Raw genomic sequence first — 17324 nt, forward strand, 5'->3', positions numbered from 1 at the left:
TTTCAGTTTGTACCTGCCATAAACACAGGAATGGAAATTGTCAAAAGTAAAATTTGTAAAGAATGCTTACATAAAATTTCATTCATAGCATTTTAAAATTTCTTTCTTGGCAAATTCACATATAGTGGAAAGTTTTCCAATTACAGTTTTTCATGATTTCACACAAGACAGTTATTGCATTGGTGATGATGCTAATCACTGAATTTCTTTTGTACCCTCTGTGTGTGCACTTTTTTATGAGGGAACATTATCTTTTTAAACTAATTGGGTTGGAATAAGAATACAAACAAGTCAGCCATTGAACTCAGCCCATAATCTTTTATCTAGCTGGGATAGTTATTTTATCGCTTAAATGACAAAAAGTAATAAATCTGTTTGTCTTAGAAAACTGCCAGAGATCAGGGAACCATTTACCAATGTTCTGCATACCAACAGGCTAAAATAGACAACACACAAATCTTTTAAACAGAATTAATTCTTGGCAGAATTTTGGTAAAGGGAATTTTACTATGTGAGAGACAGGATTTTAAAACTTGATTTTGGGGCACCTGGGTGGCTCAGTTGGTTGAGCATCTGATTTCCGCTCAGGTCCTGGTCTTGGGGTCCTGGGGTTGAGGGCCCCCCTGCTCCACCGTGTTGTCGGGCTCCATGCTCAGTGGGGAGTCTGCTTCTCCCTCTCCCTCTGACCCTCCCCCTGTTCTCTCTTTCAAAAAAATAAAATCTTAAAAAAAAAAAAAAAAACCTCAATTTCCACCTGTTCTTTAAGATCATGGCATCGTCTTCTTTATATTAATGCATGATTCTGACCAACGCATCTGCATCTTTTTGGTGAAAAGGACCAACTACTAAAGGACTATCAGCCTCTGAAATACTTCTTTGCCTTTGCCAAAGGCAACAAATCAAAGTACTTACATAAGGGCTTCTGATAATTTCAGTATGGAATACATATTGTTTCTTTGCACATGTAGTACTCCAGACACACTATCTTCCATTTGTGCATTCGACAACAAATATTTGTGGATTACCAAGTGTGTGCCAGGCACAGTAGAAGGTGCTAAAAATATTTAAATAGGTTTGGGTTGTCCTATGGCAAAATATAAAAGATCTAAATTTAACAAGCTTGGTAATCTATTACAAAATTACTTTTAGACTCAAATTTGTATCTTGTAATCACTCAGTTAAGAACTTGAATACAGGGGTGATTGGGTGGCGCAGTTGGTTAAGCATCTAACTCTTGATTTCAGCTCAGGTCGTGATCTCAGGGTCATGAGATCGAGGCCTGCGTGCGTGCCTCTGCTTAGGACTCTCACTCCCTCCCCTTCTGCCCCCCCCCCACCTGTGCACACTCTCTCTCTCAAATAAATAAATGAATCTTTTTTTTTTTAAGATTTTATTTATTTATTTGATAGAGAGAGTGAGAGAGCACAAGCAGGGGGAACAGTAGAGGGAGAGGGAGAAGCAGGCTCCCCGCCAAGCAGGGAGCTCGATGCGGGGCTCGATCCCAGGACCCTGGGATCATGACCTGAGCCGGAGGCAGATGCTTAACCATCTGAGCCACCCAGGTGCCCCTAAATAAATGAATCTTAAAGAACAACAACAACAACAAACCTCGAGTACAGTTGATTTTTCCCCCTCGGATCATTGGAATTGAGTATAAGATATGCTTAAACGTTTATGGAATTCTGTTGTCTTGAAAACCTAGTGCCACAAGTAAGTACTAGCCCTATAATATTGCAATTAGACTTTAAATAAAATCCCACCAAAGGTTGAAAAGCATGAATTTTATTCAAGTGTAATTTCATGTATTCAAGTAATTAGTGTTCAAAGACATTAGTCTACCCAGTGGTCAGATTCAATTCATTGAAACTTCCCACTCAGATGGGCCCTTCTGATCCCATGTGTCTTGATAGCAACTTAATATGGTTGATAGGCCCAAGATTAGGCCAAATCACTACTATTAGTTGCCAAATCACGGTGAGACCTTCAACAACTTCTCAGTTTTAGTTTCTTTTCCATAAAATGGGAATATTTGGATTGCCAGCTATCACGTAGACTCTTGACAAAATACTCCAAAATTCTTAAACATCTGTAAGTTCCCTTGTTTTCCAAATACAGAGGACAGCTCATATCTTTATACTTTGTGCAAATCTAGGAGTGTAGAGATTTGCCTAAAGCTGAGAAATACTACCTGACCTGAGAATCTGAAAACCTTATATTTCCCATATGAGATTTTACCTCTGTCATCATACCAAGGCCACAGGTGCCCTTAGTTTCCATTCAGGCTATTTTTAGAACTTATTGCCATTAGAAAGTCCCCTAAAGGTCCTTTGCTTTCAAGAACTACATTTTTGAATATGGAGGGATAAATCAGCATTTTGACTCAAAGGTGAGAGAGAGGGGCACATAGAGTGTGCCTGGTACTACTCTAGGCACAATATGCACATTCTCATTTCCTCCTTACAATAACTGTGCAGGGGTGTGGAGAAGTAGAGTCTGAGAGATGAAGATTCTGACTTAATATCACTTAGCTTGTCAGAAGTGGAACTAAAATTTGAACCTATTTCTGTCTGGCTTCAGAGCATGTGTTTTTCCCTATAGCAGGGACAGAAGCTGGCCGCATTGGCCTTTATTCCCAGATGGCAGAGGGGAAGCCCCCAGGCAGAGTAATTCATACAAGGTCACAGAGAGAGGTCAGGGTATGCATAGCTCCATGCCTCATCTGATGGCTTTTCCTAATCCCTCCCTTTGTCTACATGTTTCTCTTTTTAAGAAATAAAATAAAGCTCCCTATTAGGAATATGGCAGAAATATTTTTTTTTAAAACAATAGTGGTGCTTCTCAAAGAGGAGAAATCTCAGCAAATGTGTTATATGTAAGGCTCTTTTGGTAAAGAATGTGAGCAGAACCAGTCCCAAGGCTGTGTGACACCTTCCAGCATTTGCAGAGGTCCTAAGCACCTTTGAGCAGAATTTGCTGCTTACTGAGCATGCAGACTTTCCCATGACTGTGTTAGGAGGATGCCGTGGATTGAGCGCTTGCAGGCCTGCTTGCAGGGCACTCTTCTTTTTCCCTTTAATATTTTATTGTAGAATATTTCAAATACTCAAATATTCCAAAGAAGTTGGAAGAATAGTACATTTAGCCCCCATGTACTCATTACCCAGTTTCAGCAACCTTCCACTACTGTTCATGTTTCATCTGTCTCACGCACATGCTTTTTCCCCCCAGAGTTTTGGGTTTTTTTAAAGACTTTATTTGACAGAGAGAGAGCAGGAGAGCACAAGTAGGGGGAGCGGCAGGCGGAGGGAGAAGGAGAAGTAGGTTTCCCGCTGATCATGACCTGAGCCAAAGGCAGTAGCTTAACCGACTGAGCCACCCAGGCGCCCCTCCCCTGGAGTTTTTAAGAATAATATTCATATACATCATTTCACAGGGCATTCCTGAGAGAGAAAATAGTTTAGCCCTCTGGCTAAGGATAATGGAGCCTTTAAAATTATTTTTTTAAGCTATCATTTATTGAATACCTAATTATGTACTAAGTACTACGCTAAATACTTGAATGGTCACAAGTAACTGTGTGATGTAGGTGCTATTACTATTTCCCTTTTCACAGGAGAGGAAACTAAGGCTCCTGGGATTTAGTAATTTGCTACAGTGCAAGTACCTTGCCCAAGGTGACATAGTTAGGAAGTGATGGAGCCAGGACTCAAGCCAAGGGTAGTCTGGGCCCAGGCTCTTGACCACTCTTTGTACCTGCTTCCTGTCCCAACCTTTGTTTCTGCTTATAACGCCAGAAGAGTTTTATTCCATGGCACTGCCTGTCCTATCTACCAAAGTTTAGTGCCCAGAGATATCTTTTTGCTCAGAGTGCTAATGGCAGGGCCAAGCAGTATCTACTTTTATCCCTAGTACAGGAAGGATGATGAGATAGGGGGATGGAGTAGGGTGATAAAAGGAAGGAGAAATGAGAAAAGAAAAATGACACAAATCAGGTATTGTGGTATTTCCTGTCGCTGTGTTCTTGCTGTCATTTTATAATTTTCCCCTTCAAAGTTGCCATTATACCTAAACAGAAGTAAATACAAAGTAGGGAAGGGAGCATGTGGTGTGATTTTTTTCTGTGGACCTTTAGGTCTTCCTAGACAGTCTCTGGGCAGTAGCAATGGTCTTGGTGCTGTTCGTTGGTACCAGAGCTACAGGTTGCCCAGGGTCCTTTTTGTGCCTAGGTCCCTTTGTCTCTTCTTAGGCAGAAGGTGACTCTGCAGTGTGTTCCAGTCTCCCTGCCCATCTAGTGTAGATCAGCTAGTGTGCCGTGCCTTTGTCTTCCTTCCAGCGCTCCCTGCATGTCCCCAGTGTGCTCTGTTCTCCTGTGTGTGGGGACTCAAGGCTCTTTGCTTATTTCCTAGTCAGTCCCTGAGAGGAAACTGGGTCAGAGTACACGCATCTCTTTTTTTTTTTAATCATCTTTTCCCTATTTCTGTTCTATTTTCCTTCCCACTCATCTTTTACTCTCCCCTCTTAACTCAAAATAGTGCGTTGAGTGAAAGAGGCCAGTTTTCATTGTAGAGGGGAAAGGACAAAGCCGAGTTGGAGTCCTTTCTGAATCAGTCCTGTAGCACTGTACCTCTGAGGGTTGTATATGCCACTCAGTTTGGTCCATGTGCTTTTTAAGGAGGTATAGGTACTGGAGACCAGGGGGTGGTGACACTGATCTGGGGACTAGCGGCAATAGAGAAAGAACCAGTGGCCAAGAAATTAAACCTGGCTTCTAATCTTGACTGCTTCACCTGTGACCTTAAGCAAGTCTCCTGTGGGAGACTCTGGGCCTACCTTTAGCAGTCTCTTTCAACTTAAACATATTATGAGTATGAGATGTGGGGTAGCTTACTCCTCCTCACAGAGATCCTTATAACTTTTGATTTGGGAGGAGACATGAGCTCCCTTTCCTTAATCATGCAGATCGGTTTGATTCCCATCCCAGAGGCAAGTGAAAGGAGAGGCAGACTTAATGGCATTGTGAGTCCCCCTCTACACAGAGCGCCTCTTCTGGCTCCATTGTGTACTTACAGGGTAGAGAAAGGAGATGGGGTTGGAAGTACGAAGGTAGAAGCTGGAAGTGGAGCAAAGGATCTGCTCGGAGTCCTGGCTCTTCTTAGGGCTGGCTGTGAGACCAGAACATGGTCTTCAGGTTGCTGGGTGAGAGTTCTCTTCATGGTGGTTTAATACTACAGTAACACTGTTTTTGCCTTCCTTTTTTTTTAGTACCTCAACATGCTAAGGACTTGTGAGGGCTACAATGAAATCATCTTCCCCCACTGTGCCTGTGACTCCAGGAGGAAGGGACATGTCATCACAGCCATTAGCATCATGCACTTTAAACTGCATGCCTGCACTGAAGAAGGACAGCTGGAGGTGACAGTTCACCATGGGGCTGGGGCTGGGAGCACTAGGGACACAATTGCTCACTCACTTGCTGGGGTTTAGTTCCTGTTGGGAGGGGAGATGAAATCAAAGCTATTTTGATGGGGTAGGTAAATTGGCACTGGATCCACACTAATCCTTACCTTCCTGGCTCCTCACGCTGACTCTTACTCTTCTGTCAAAGTCTTTTCTTTAAAATGATGCAGACATCTCACTCATTTCACTTCTGCTGTCTGCTTCAGAACCATCCTAGCTAAGCTCCCCAGCATTCTCGGACTTAACGCTCTTGTTCTCGGTTGTTTAGAACCAGGTAATAGCGTTTGAATGGGATGAGATGCAGCGATGGGATACAGATGAAGAAGGAATGGCCTTCTGCTTTGAATATGCCAGAGGAGAGAAGAAGCCTCGATGGGTTAAAATCTTCACACCATACGTGAGTGGTAGACAGGGAAACTGTCTTGGGGAAAGTAGATTGGGTTTGAAGTTTCAAGCTGAATGCATAAATGGGGAGAGCTATAGAGGTAGCAGTTGTTTTTTGAACCCTAGAGCCCCAGGTTATCTTCCTGTCTTTCCTGGAGGACTGACTAGGATTGGCAGTTTCACATCCCGTTTGACTCACAACTACCACTAGAAGGCGCCAGAGAATAGTAGATGAACCAGGCCTGGGTTTTGTTTGTTTGTTTGTTTTGTTTTGTTTTGTGGTGCTTGTCAGGGTTTTTCTCTAGGTTGAGCAAGTTTGGGAGGTGGGGTAACAGGGCAGGAGTTCCAAGGCATGGCCCTGTGGTGCCTGATCTTGAGAAGTCAGTGTTGCTATTTTGTTTTTGTTTTTCAGTTTAATTATATGCATGAATGCTTCGAAAGGGTGTTCTGTGAGCTCAAGTGGAGAAAAGAGGTAATTCTAAACAATCTTGAATTGACTTTATCTGTTTGTTTGTTTGAAGTGATAGGCCTGTGGCCAAATACCTGGGACCTTCACCTCCATCTCAGTCTTTATAGGAATATTAGTTAGAGACTGCTTATTCTTCTAGAGCGGTTATTCTTCCAGCCTTTGGAGGCTGAATAGACTGTGCAAAAGAAGCCCTGCTTTTGTCTGTGTGTAGCCATTGGCTGTAGGCTATTCCATCTCCCATGACTTCATGGACCCTCCTCTGCTGTGGTTTTGTTTTTGTTTTTTAATCAAATCACTGCCTATGTTGTTCCTGACCCAAAAGGGCAGCTGTCCTCGCTTTTAGCTGTTCTGACTAGACAAGTCGTGACAGAACCTGTCTGGGTGAACCAAGAATGCGTATGTGTGGGAAGGGTTCTGCTCCTGTTTTACTGCTGTCCATATTTGCCAGTGCTGGAGCAGAATTTGGAAGATTCTGAATAATTTGCTACTGATTCTCAAAGACAATGTTTCTGAAGTTCAGAAGGTAAAGTCAGGATTATAAAAAATTTATAATCTTGGTATAGTAGAAAGAACATTGGGCTCTGAGAATCAGATCAGGATTTTGTCCCAGCTTTTTTCCTCCCTGCAACGTTGGGCAAATGAGCCTCCCTAGATCTCAGGTTTCTTGTCTTTTCTCATCTATAAAATGGGAAAGCTGAACCAGATAACTAATATCTAAGCTCCTTTCTGGGTCTAAAAGGCTGTGCGTCTAGGTGGGAAGTTATAGCAGAGGTGGAGGCCAATCAGATGGAGTCATCTAGCCATATATTGTTCTGTTTCTGTCTGAGGGTGGCCACCAGGTGGGAGGAGATGCAGACACCTCAGGCTTCCCAATGACTGTTCTCTGTTTCCCTTTCAGAACATTTTCCAGATGGCGCGGTCACAGCAGAGGGATGTGGCCACCTAGCCTTTCCTCACCCCTCCTCCTCACCCTCATCCTCTCACCCCTTTCGTCTCCTGTGTCAGACAGAGTAACCATTAACACAAAAGAAGAGAAAAAGGAAAAAAGTCATTATGTTCAAAAGCCCTAAACTAAATACTATTAATAATCCCTCTGAATTTCATGTCTCTGGAATTGAGCTGGTAGAGAATGACAGATTGGTCAGCACCAGGAGTCAGCTGAGTTAAGACAGGAAAATAAGCCCAACAATGCGCCAAAGGTATCTTTGTCCTTTCACCTGGGCCTCGTACCAACAGACTCTCCTTGTACTATATTTTTAAAACTGGAACTATGAACTCCATCCATTTGCACTGTTCAGACATATATATGTATGTATGTAAAAATTATATATATACAAATTAGCTGCACGTATATACATATATATATTTCTTTTTAAATTTCATATTGATGGCAGTACCTTTTTTAGCTTGTGTTTTTACACACCTTTCACTAGAATTCATGACTTCTCTCTTGCTCTCTTTATTTTGAAACAAACTTTAAAAAGGAAAAAAAAATATTTTACCAGGAAAATACCTCTCCTCATGAAGGACTCGAAAAGTTTACAACCTGCTTGGGTTTTTTCCCCCCTTTTTTTGTATTGAGTGAAGATTCTGGCTCATGGGTTGCCGTAGAGTCTGAGGAGCAAGGAGCATAGTTTCTTTATCTTCCACGAGGCTGCTGGGGAGGAGAAAGAGGTGTGTTTCTCAAGGGTAGCAAGGCTTGCAGATCTGCAGGGAGAGTCTAAAGACTTGGTGTGGTCTTTGATTCCAAGACAACTTTCCTGGTCCATCTCTCTCTTCCACTCATGGCTTTCTAGCCACATTCCATCCACATCTCCTTCTCACTTCCCGAGGGCCCCTTGAATGCTCACCCTCCACTGACCTAGAATGGTGGGGAGGGTCAGCTCAGGAGCTTGATGCCACAGGAACCTGAAACACTTCGTGGTTGTAATTTCTCATTTCCCTGCCGTTTCTGAAGCAGGCAGAGTACTAGGGACCAGAGTTAAAGCCAATACCTTTAGGCACAAAGATTGGACTTAGGGGAAAAGAAGGAAGAAATGCCCTAAGTACCTAAGCTTTTCCCTATCCATTCCTGACCAATAACCACCCATAACCAATTACATTCTCCGTGACTTCCTTAAAGAGCCTTGTTGGGGAGGGACCTGACAGTATCCCCAAGGCCTTAGGGAAACTTGGAATGAGTCAGTGGTCTGTGCCAACCAAACCAGTGCCCATCCAAGCCAGCCGAGGACCCAGGAAGGACCAGTAGGAATATGGTTGATTTGAGTTGGATCTCAATTTTTAATGAAAAGGAGACTGAAGATGAACCTTTTTGTCCCTCAAAGAGCTCCTCATTTCACCTTGCAGTTTGAGCTTTTGAATCCTGAGAGCTGTATCCCAGGACCTGGGGGCTGGGCTGACCAGGTGGGGCAACACTCTCAGCCCCAGGCTCTAGAGATAATACTGCATTGGGAGCTCGAGGTTGGGCTCCCGTGCAACTGGAACACGTCTGTGAGCCTTCTTTTCTTTTTCCCTTCTCTACCTTCTAAACAAAAACCTCCATTGGGTGGCATCTTTTGCTTTGTCTAACTGGGAGGCAGCCATACTTGGTTTAGTCACTCTACTGAGCAGTGGTGGGGTGGTTTGAAGTTTTTTTGGTAACTTGTTTTTGCAGATCGTCGTGAGGCCACTTTTCTTTCTCTCTCACCCTGTAATCCTGGCAGCTGCTTGCCCCAGGACAGTGTGGGATCATACAGGACACCTGTCTTCCCTCCCCTTCTTCAAATCTAGGTGGAATCATAGAATACAGAATGTAGGGATGCTGAATGTTTAATGTTACAGAGAGTGATCCCTGGTTTGAAAGCTTTGATACAGGATTATCTTCTTTTGGCTTAAATGAATTTAATAATGAGCCAAAGGACCCTAGAAAGAAGATATGCTGATTCCCCGCTCCAAAATGCTAAAGAGGCTTTTGGCACCAGCTTTGTTCAAACTGTAAACATAGCAGCAGTTTGCCTGTATTCCCTCAGAGTGGGAGAGGAATGAACAAATCTGGAGTCCGTGCACTATCCCAAATATTGACCTCCCGTTGTGAGATGTGAGACGGGGGGGGATGCCCGTAGGATGGAGGCCCCTTGGAGTGGGTGGATGCTGCTCTGGTCCCTTTGTGGCAGAGCATTCATTCACTTGGTGCTTTGGAGAGTAGGCGAGGGCCCCGTGGGTATTGGCCTGTGGGCAGAATCTATTTAGGAACAGCCCCTACTTGTGGCTGTACCACTAACAAAGCACCCAGTTATAGCAAGGGGGGGGAAGGAAGGAGCCCCTGGAGGACGGCACCTTCCCCTCTTCCTCCCACAGCAGGCCTCCTGGACCAGGGCAGAGGTCACTGTGGCTCCATAGGATCAAGCTCTTTTTTGCATGAAGCAGTGTTAGTGTGACATCCTTTCCCCCCTTGCTCTATACTTCCTCTCCCCAATCCCTGCTGTCTTTCTTAGTCCTGGGTTGTGCCCAGGGAGCCTTCTGCCCAGTCTTCTTTTGCAGTTTGTCTCTGGGAAATGGAGGGGCTCCCCCTCCCCTCTGCTTTGCCCCAGCAGAGCCAGCAGGATCTTCCTGATCTCCTGTTGTCCTTCCCTCTTTTACTCAGTTTCTATCCTCTTTGGTAAAAGCTCAGAGTTTTGTACAGATCAGGAGAAAATGCAGGCCCTGAGAAACCTGTCCCTGCAGAAAGGTTTCCTTGGGCCATGCTTTGGGCTCTCTGCTCTTTATATTTTTATTCTACTCTTCCATTTTCCTGCCCTCTCCTTGCCCTCAGCCTAAGTTCAGCCCAGGTGTGTGCTCAGGGCAGCTCCTAGGCCTGGCCTGTCTAGTTTCATCCTGTCATCACCCAGGCCGGTAGCTTTGGTTATCCCCTCTTGTAGCTCCAAACCTAGTGCTTGGATCCAAGCAGCAGTACAGGGCATTGACAGGAGGGGACACCTCTCTCTCCTCTCAGAATTTGCCACCTTACAGCCTGGCTCCTAAGAGGCAGGTTTCCTTGAGGAGACTGCATCCTGGTTGACTCAGGTCTCCAGACCTGGAGGGACTATTGTGCTCTCTGGCTGGATCAGTTCAGCATAGAGACCATTTGGCTGTTGGAGCCCAGCGTACTGCTAGGTTCCCTCACCAGGTTGATTGTGTCCCATTAGCTTCCTTTTGAAGGGAGGACAACACTGTTGATACTCAGAAGAGAAGAGAGGCAGTGGATTTGCTTCTTCAACTCCTGTCTTCCAGTTCCACCTCCTGCCTGCCCTTCCCCCTAGCCCTGAGCACGTCATGCCAGGCCTCACTCATACCAGGACAGCAGCTCACTCCTCAGCAATAATCTCAAGTGTGGGGAATGCTTAGGGTTCTGGGGAAGGGTAGGAGCAAAGAGGGGAGTGCTGTGGGCTGAAGGCACTTGGCCAGTTGCTAAATTGGACACCAGTTTTATATCATGCCCCCCTTTTAAGCCAGTGAGCTGGGCTTCAGTTTTCCCCAGGCCATGCATACTTTTAATTTATTTGAGAAACTCTAATTGTATTTTCACTGCAGTATCTTGTATTTTTTATTTGTGATTTAAGAAATGTGAAGAGAAAATACACAGACACATAATGGCTAACAGTGTTTCTTTCATTCCTTGTTCTAGAGCTAACCACTCTAAAATTGTTTGGTAATGTCACTTAGTGTAATTAATTGTAACATATTCTTTTAAATAAATTGATTTATTGATGAAAGTAGTCTGTGCCTTCCTAGACTACACATCCTTTGGGTTGCATGGGAAGAAGTGAAGAGGGACCTTTGAGATTGGAGTTAGAAAGGTCAGTCTGAAAATGGGAAGGAACACCTAGGTGGTTCTCCTGGGTAGCTAGTGGGGCAGTCTTTTGAGGGCAGGAGATAGAGAAGCTGGGAGGCCCCTCACCTAAAGTTCTGTTTCCAGTGGCTCCTTTGGAAATGCCTCCTCCTCCCTCAGATGTCAGAGTTGATTGTGCCAGTCCCCCCTCCCCCCAAATCCATGGTAAAACTCACAGGACTCCTCTCCCTCAGCCTTACTCAGATAGAGCCTAGCAAAGCCCTTGGGACACATCTTAGCACTGTCCCCCTACCCCAGCAACATGATCTGCTATTTCATTTTACAAATACCTCAGGAGACTGATCTCCTGAATCTGAACCTAATATAACAACAACAATAATAATGCATAATAGTAGGCACTCTGGGTGGTTGTATTCCTTCCTCTGCCCACACCCCTGAGAATAAAGGTGGTCCTGGATGTACTTTGTTTTTACAGAGGAATCCCAGGTGCTGTGGCCTAATGACCTACTCCAAAGAGTACCTGCTCCTCTCTGTGCAAAGCTCAGCATTTGCATTAGGTCAGATATTTTGTTATTTTTGTAAACCTTTCTTATTTTTTTAACCCCTGACCATATGCTTTTTGCTCCTTGATTGAAGGCTATAAAAGCAAGAACTAGTTTGACATTTCTTTTGGCAGTTTGGGGAGAGACATTTGTTCTGGGTCTCATTCACTCAGCCATCAGCATTAAATAATTGGGATCTGACAAATCTGATAATGGGGGAATAATTCTTTTTTCTTTAACAAGGAAAGAATCTGTAGAGAAGTAAAAAGTGGAATCCCAGAGTTGAATTACAGAAGTTTAAGTAAACAAACATTGATTGGCTATCTGCCATGCGCAGGTCATCCTGTTCTGTACAACAGCAGATACAAAGGCAAAGGAAGAGCCATTGTTGCCGCCTTCAGCCCAGCAGAGAACTGAGAGATTTACGAATGACATGATACACGGCAGTGGAAGGTTAAAGTGCCATAAGGACTAGGAAGAAGAGAGGGAAAAAAAGACCTCTGGATGAAAGCAGCTAAGGAAATCTTCATGAAGAAAGTGGCGTTTAAGATGAACCATTTAGGATGAGCAGGATTTCAACAAGAAGGTTTTTTCACAAAGTTTATTGAGCTGTTATGTGCCTGACACTTATAATTGGGAATGAAAAGCCATGGGGGGAGGGGAAGGATCAAACCTGTCCAGATGAACAATGAATAGTCCTATTTGATTAGAACTTAGGGATGTGTAGGAATAAGATGGAAGATGAGGTTTGAAGAGCCTTGAATGCCAGGGTGAGGTGTTCTACATTTAAAAGAAAAGGTTTTTTTTAATGAGCTGCAGTTTAGAAACTGGTGCTTTAGAATACACACAGAAGGCTCAATTAGGACACTGTTATGATTAGTTGGTAAGTGGAGGCAGTGATAATTGAAAGGAAGGATATGGATGTGAGAAAAAAATTGTGGAAGTAAAATCTTTCGTGATTTAATAACATTGAATGCATGTGTCAGGAGTAAAAGACTCCTGAGGTTTCATGTCTAGGTGGCTAGAAAATGGAAATATTTAAGAGTTGAAACAGGGAGAAAATGTTTTAGCTTTGGACCTATTATGATTTAAGCATGGGTGAGAAATCTAGATATATAGACATCCAGCAGTTACTTCTTAATTATTTGTTGAGCACCTTCTAATGTTCTGGGCACTGTTGAGGGTGATGGGGATACGGTGGTAAACAAGGTGGAGAACGGACTCAGCATCTGTCTGTGAATGGATTTGTAGAAGGCTTCTATGAAGAACAGGTTGTAGGAGGGCGGGAAGGGAACCACAGAGACACATGAGGACACCAGAGGGCTCTGGTGGTATGAGGGTGACTTTGGACTTTGTGGCCATGGAGATGGAAAGACAGATGTGTGTAGGTCAACAATATATTTGAGAGAGAGGACAAGTAGGGCTTTGCAGTTGGATTGAATAGGAGGCGTGAGACAGTGAATAGTGGTGCTAGATACTTATGAGGAAGCCTGAGGGAGGAAGGCACTCCCAGACTGAGTTCAGGACAAAAGTTCAATTAGAAACACACAGCTGGGAGTCATTCTCATCAAGTGGATGAGAGGATGCAGTATATTGGAGGGAGACCCCATTTGTGGGGGGCAAGAGGAAGCTGCCTGATTACTCAGGGAAGTAGACCCAGAGAAGGCCCAGAGAATGGGAATCTTCGAAGGACCAGATGCTTGGCTCAGGGCGACTCAAGTTGTCAGACTCAGAGAAGAGAGTGAGTCTTGGCCGCAAGTGGAAATGCTGCAGTCACAAATACTAGAAGCCAAGACCGCGAAGGCTTTGACATTTTAGCAGGAGAGTGAAAAGACGAAGCCCTGCAAGTCGGATGGGCTGTGCAGGGTCTCTGCTGAGGAAATGGAAACACCTTGCCTGACGTTTGTCCATTTCTAAGCTCTCAAAATATGGCCAGGGCATGGGGATGCATTGGAGGAAGAATTATCCAGGGCTTTCCCCAGCCACACTCTCATCCCTGGAGCCCCCCTAATGGAGGATATTTTCCTAAATGTCTGTTTTCATTTCTATAAATGGAAGGCTCCTCCCAATCCCTGCTATTAATCTGTCAGCTCCACTCTTTTGCCTTAAGAATTTCTTTTCCTTTTCCCTTCTCTTTATGCTGCCATTAACATTGGAACAGTAACTTGATCATATTGGAAGAAGCAGCTGAGTTTCATCCTGCTTGGTCTGAATTGGGGGATCCAACTGTCCTCATTTCTTACTTCTTCTGCTCTCCCATTTTATTACTGCTCAGACCCCCCTGCTCAGAAGAGGTGGTAGTGAACTTCGGGAGCTAACAGAACTACCCTCCTTTATACCCTTCCTACTATATTTGAAGCTAATATGATGCCTAAGAAATCTGTTTTTATGCAAGATACAAGTTCAGAGCTTCCTTTTCTGTCTCCAAGGATCCTACGTTTTGCCATCAAAGTCCCTAGAGATGATGAGCACTGGGTGATGTATGGAATTACTGAATCACTATATTGTATACCAGAAACTAATATAACACTGCTAACTATACTGGGATTAAAATAATTTTTATTTTTATTTTTATTTTTTTTAAAGATTTTATTTATTTAACAGAGAGAGAGACACAGTGAGAGAGGGAACACAAGCAGGGGGAGTGGGAGAGAGATAAGCAGGCTTCCCGCCGAGCAGGGAGCCTGATGTGGGGCTCGATCCCAGGACCCTGGGATCATGACCTGAGCTGAAGGCAGACGCCTAACGACTGAGCCACCCAGGCGCCCCTAAAATAATTTTTAAAAAGGACCTGGAGAATCCCTGTCCCTGAAATGTTTTGTTTCCCCCCAAAAGACCCCTCTGTGTCTCCCTCTTCATCATTCAACTTTACTTGTATCTACTGCTTCTCTGGAGAAAATCTGGCTCCTTTGGAGCTCCTTCTCCTTGCAGGGAAGGGCAAGCCGTGAACAGTGACAATAAGGATTCTTCAGTGTTTGGTGAGGGGTTGCCTGAGATCAGGGGGGATACCAGGAGGAGGACACTTCCGATTCCTTTTGCCTCCCAACTCCTGCATCCCAGGAGAACCCACCAATCAGTATGTCACTCTGGGAGATGCTCTTTGGTCTCAAATACACCTTCCATCTTTCTGTCCTGACCCAGAAACTGCAGTGAGGCCACAGCGAGACAGTACAAGGGAAAACTCCTGGTGTTGATACCAACTCCTGCTATCCTTACACACACTTTTGCGTGTCTGTTACCACACAGACACACAGACACACAGACACACACCCCCCCACACCCCCCCCCCCCCCCCCCACATATTCGAGATTACAGATGCTCCTGCCTGGATTCTCTTCCTTCTGAGTAAGGCCCCATCCCTGGACTCTGCCAATCTAAGAGACTTGTTTTCCCTGAAACGATATCCACAGGTATGTTTCTATTGCACTTCACATGTTGCTTCTCTTTGTACTACTCTCAGTTTAGGGCAGTTTAAGAGAAGGCCAAAGTACGGGGCTGAGGTTGGAGTGGGTGGTGAGGAGTCACACATCCTTGTGCGCTGGTGGAACAGCTTGGCCTAAGGCTGGCTGGGCTGGAAGGTGAGCAAGCTTAAAGTGGGGGGGCATAATGAGGGTGGAGTAGCAGGTTGCTGCTAAAAGCAAGTGGCCTAGATGCTGTGAAGTCACACACTACCCCTGTGTGAGCCCCCTGAACCCAGCCCTAAAGTAGTTCACAGAGAAGAATCTAAGAACCAAATCGGAGGGACCTCAGGACTTATGCAGTCCACCTTCTGCTGATGGGACTCGCTGTGACAGCCTGCTTGGTACTTGTTGGGATCATTGCCTCGGGTCAAAGACCAGGTAGTTGAGCCTGCAAGATGAGAGAATCATGGGCTTTGGAGTCTGACATATAGGGCTTCCTTCCTGCAGCCATCCCTTGGTAGCTTTGTGATTATGGATAAGTCAATTACCCTCCCAAGCCCTTTTTAACCTGTCTATAAAATTGTATCCCGCCTCACAGAGTTGTTGGGAGGTTAAATGAGGAAATGTACATTTAGGGCCTGTAACAGAATCACAGAGCAAAAGCTTAGCTCCCTGTATCCCCACTGGTAGGTGCAGAGACAGCTCACCCCCACCAACAAGGGAGAAATGGAGGTCAGGAACATGAGAGTGAAGTCCCCAGCCTTCAGAGGGACAGGGCTGGATACAAGAGAGGCCTGCTGACCTGCTTTCTTCCCTCTGTGCCTAGTGCTGCAGAGCATTCCAGGATTAAACCTCAAGGAAGGGTGGAAGAATGGGATCATGAAGCCATGGTCAAGGCCTGGACCCCTCAAAGGTCTTGGACCCTCCTAACAGGTCTCTCTCCCAAACCTCCCTCCCTTCGTCCCCTCCGCAGTACGCAAAATCCCCTCCCCGCAACTTTCCAAGACTCTTATTTGATGCTTTTAAACTTTTTTCTTTATTTAGACAGAAAAGACCAACTCTTTAAAAGTAAAATGCAATAAATAAATAAGTTAAGCATAGAGAAGTGTCTGAAACGGACTCCCCAGTCTCCCCTTACCACTCCCACCCCCACCCGTTTCTTTCCCCTAAAACCTCTTCCTAAAGAAAATGATCAGGTAATAAACCCCTGTAGCCCTCCCCACACCCTCCTCCCAAATACCCAATTACCCCCAAAGCAAAGGGAGAAATCAAGAGAGAGAAAAAATCCAAGGGAAACATTGTCTAAACTCCCAGAAAGAGAGATGGCAGCGTCCGGGCCGGGCCGGGCTGGATAACGCACGGGTGGTAGTGGTATTTACACGGAGGGGACCAGCAGAGACTGTAAACATTTTTAGGGGTTCGGGGGAGGTCTTTTCCTCATGAAAGGAGGAGGGTCTCTGTGGCTGACTGGTGGAGAGGCAGCCCTCAGGGCTCCCCCACACCCTCCTTAGAGGGGGCCCATGGGGGAGGCAGTGAGTTTTAGGGCTGGGAGCCCAGGGTTCAGGGATATCCTACCTCTAGCTGAGGGTGGCAGGGAGTGTGAGAACCAGCTTCTGAGAAACCCCTAATGTGGGGAAGAGGCTGGGATGAGGGTGAGGTGGGGAGCTTGTGGGAGGCCCCTCTGCCCTCCCGGGGGCCACAGGCCCGCTGGTGGGGGAGGCAAGTGTGAAAGCTGGGTACAGAAGGTCACCACAGGAGCCCCAGCAGAAGGCAGATACCCCGGAGCCTTTGAGCCTGTCCCTTGCTCCCTCACAAAGGCCAAAAGGGCACCTGGGAGGAAACAGGCCCTTCAGGAGGGGCGGGGTGGTGGGAGTGGGCCAGTGTCCTGTTCCCCCAGGGCTGTGAAGCAGCTTTTGCCCCAGAGCCCCATCGAGACCCGGGCAGGTGTGCAGAGAGGGCTGGGACCAGACGTGGGGAGAGGGGTGTGGTGCCCCTTCCTCTGGTGTCTCCAGACCTGTGAAGGAAGGAGACATGGGTGAAGCTGTGGGGAAGACACAGCCAGGGCAGGTCATAGGCCCTGCCAGGGAAGAGGTAGCTGGGCTGGCTGACGCAGGATAGGATGGGGCCGCCTGGGGAAGACAGGTCATCCGAAAGGCCTCAGTCCAGATGGAGCCCCACAGCTGTTGGACAAGGGGCAATGATGGAGGAGACGGGAGGGAGAGGGCCCATGATATAAGAAACCAAAGGATATGCAGAAGGAGATA

The 17324-nt window shown here is 45.7% G+C and overlaps 1 protein-coding gene across 4 annotated transcripts in view; it reads left to right on the forward strand.

Annotated features, from left to right (window-relative positions):
- SNX27 (sorting nexin 27) overlaps positions 1–16165 on the forward strand; it is a 71048-nt gene extending 54883 nt beyond the window's left edge. For 2 of the 4 annotated variants that reach the window (XM_064588537.1, XM_045896628.3), the window contains 4 exons: positions 5263–5412; positions 5726–5854; positions 6254–6313; positions 11997–16165. In XM_064588537.1, the coding sequence (XP_064444607.1) occupies positions 5263–5412; positions 5726–5854; positions 6254–6313; positions 11997–12134 (477 nt within the window). In that variant the 3' untranslated portion in view covers positions 12135–16165. Of the gene's footprint in view, positions 1–5262; positions 5413–5725; positions 5855–6253; positions 6314–7208; positions 11041–11996 lie in introns of those variants that run through there. The other 2 variants (XR_010410749.1, XM_045896630.3) reach the window with 2 other exon arrangements.
- Positions 16166–17324: the final 1159 nt, after the last annotated feature.

This window comes from Mirounga angustirostris, unplaced genomic scaffold (assembly GCF_029215605.1).
Source record: "Mirounga angustirostris isolate CCGP_5_RB_7025 unplaced genomic scaffold, mMirAng1.0.hap1 SCAF_4, whole genome shotgun sequence".
Classification (NCBI taxonomy): domain Eukaryota; kingdom Metazoa; phylum Chordata; class Mammalia; order Carnivora; family Phocidae; genus Mirounga; species Mirounga angustirostris.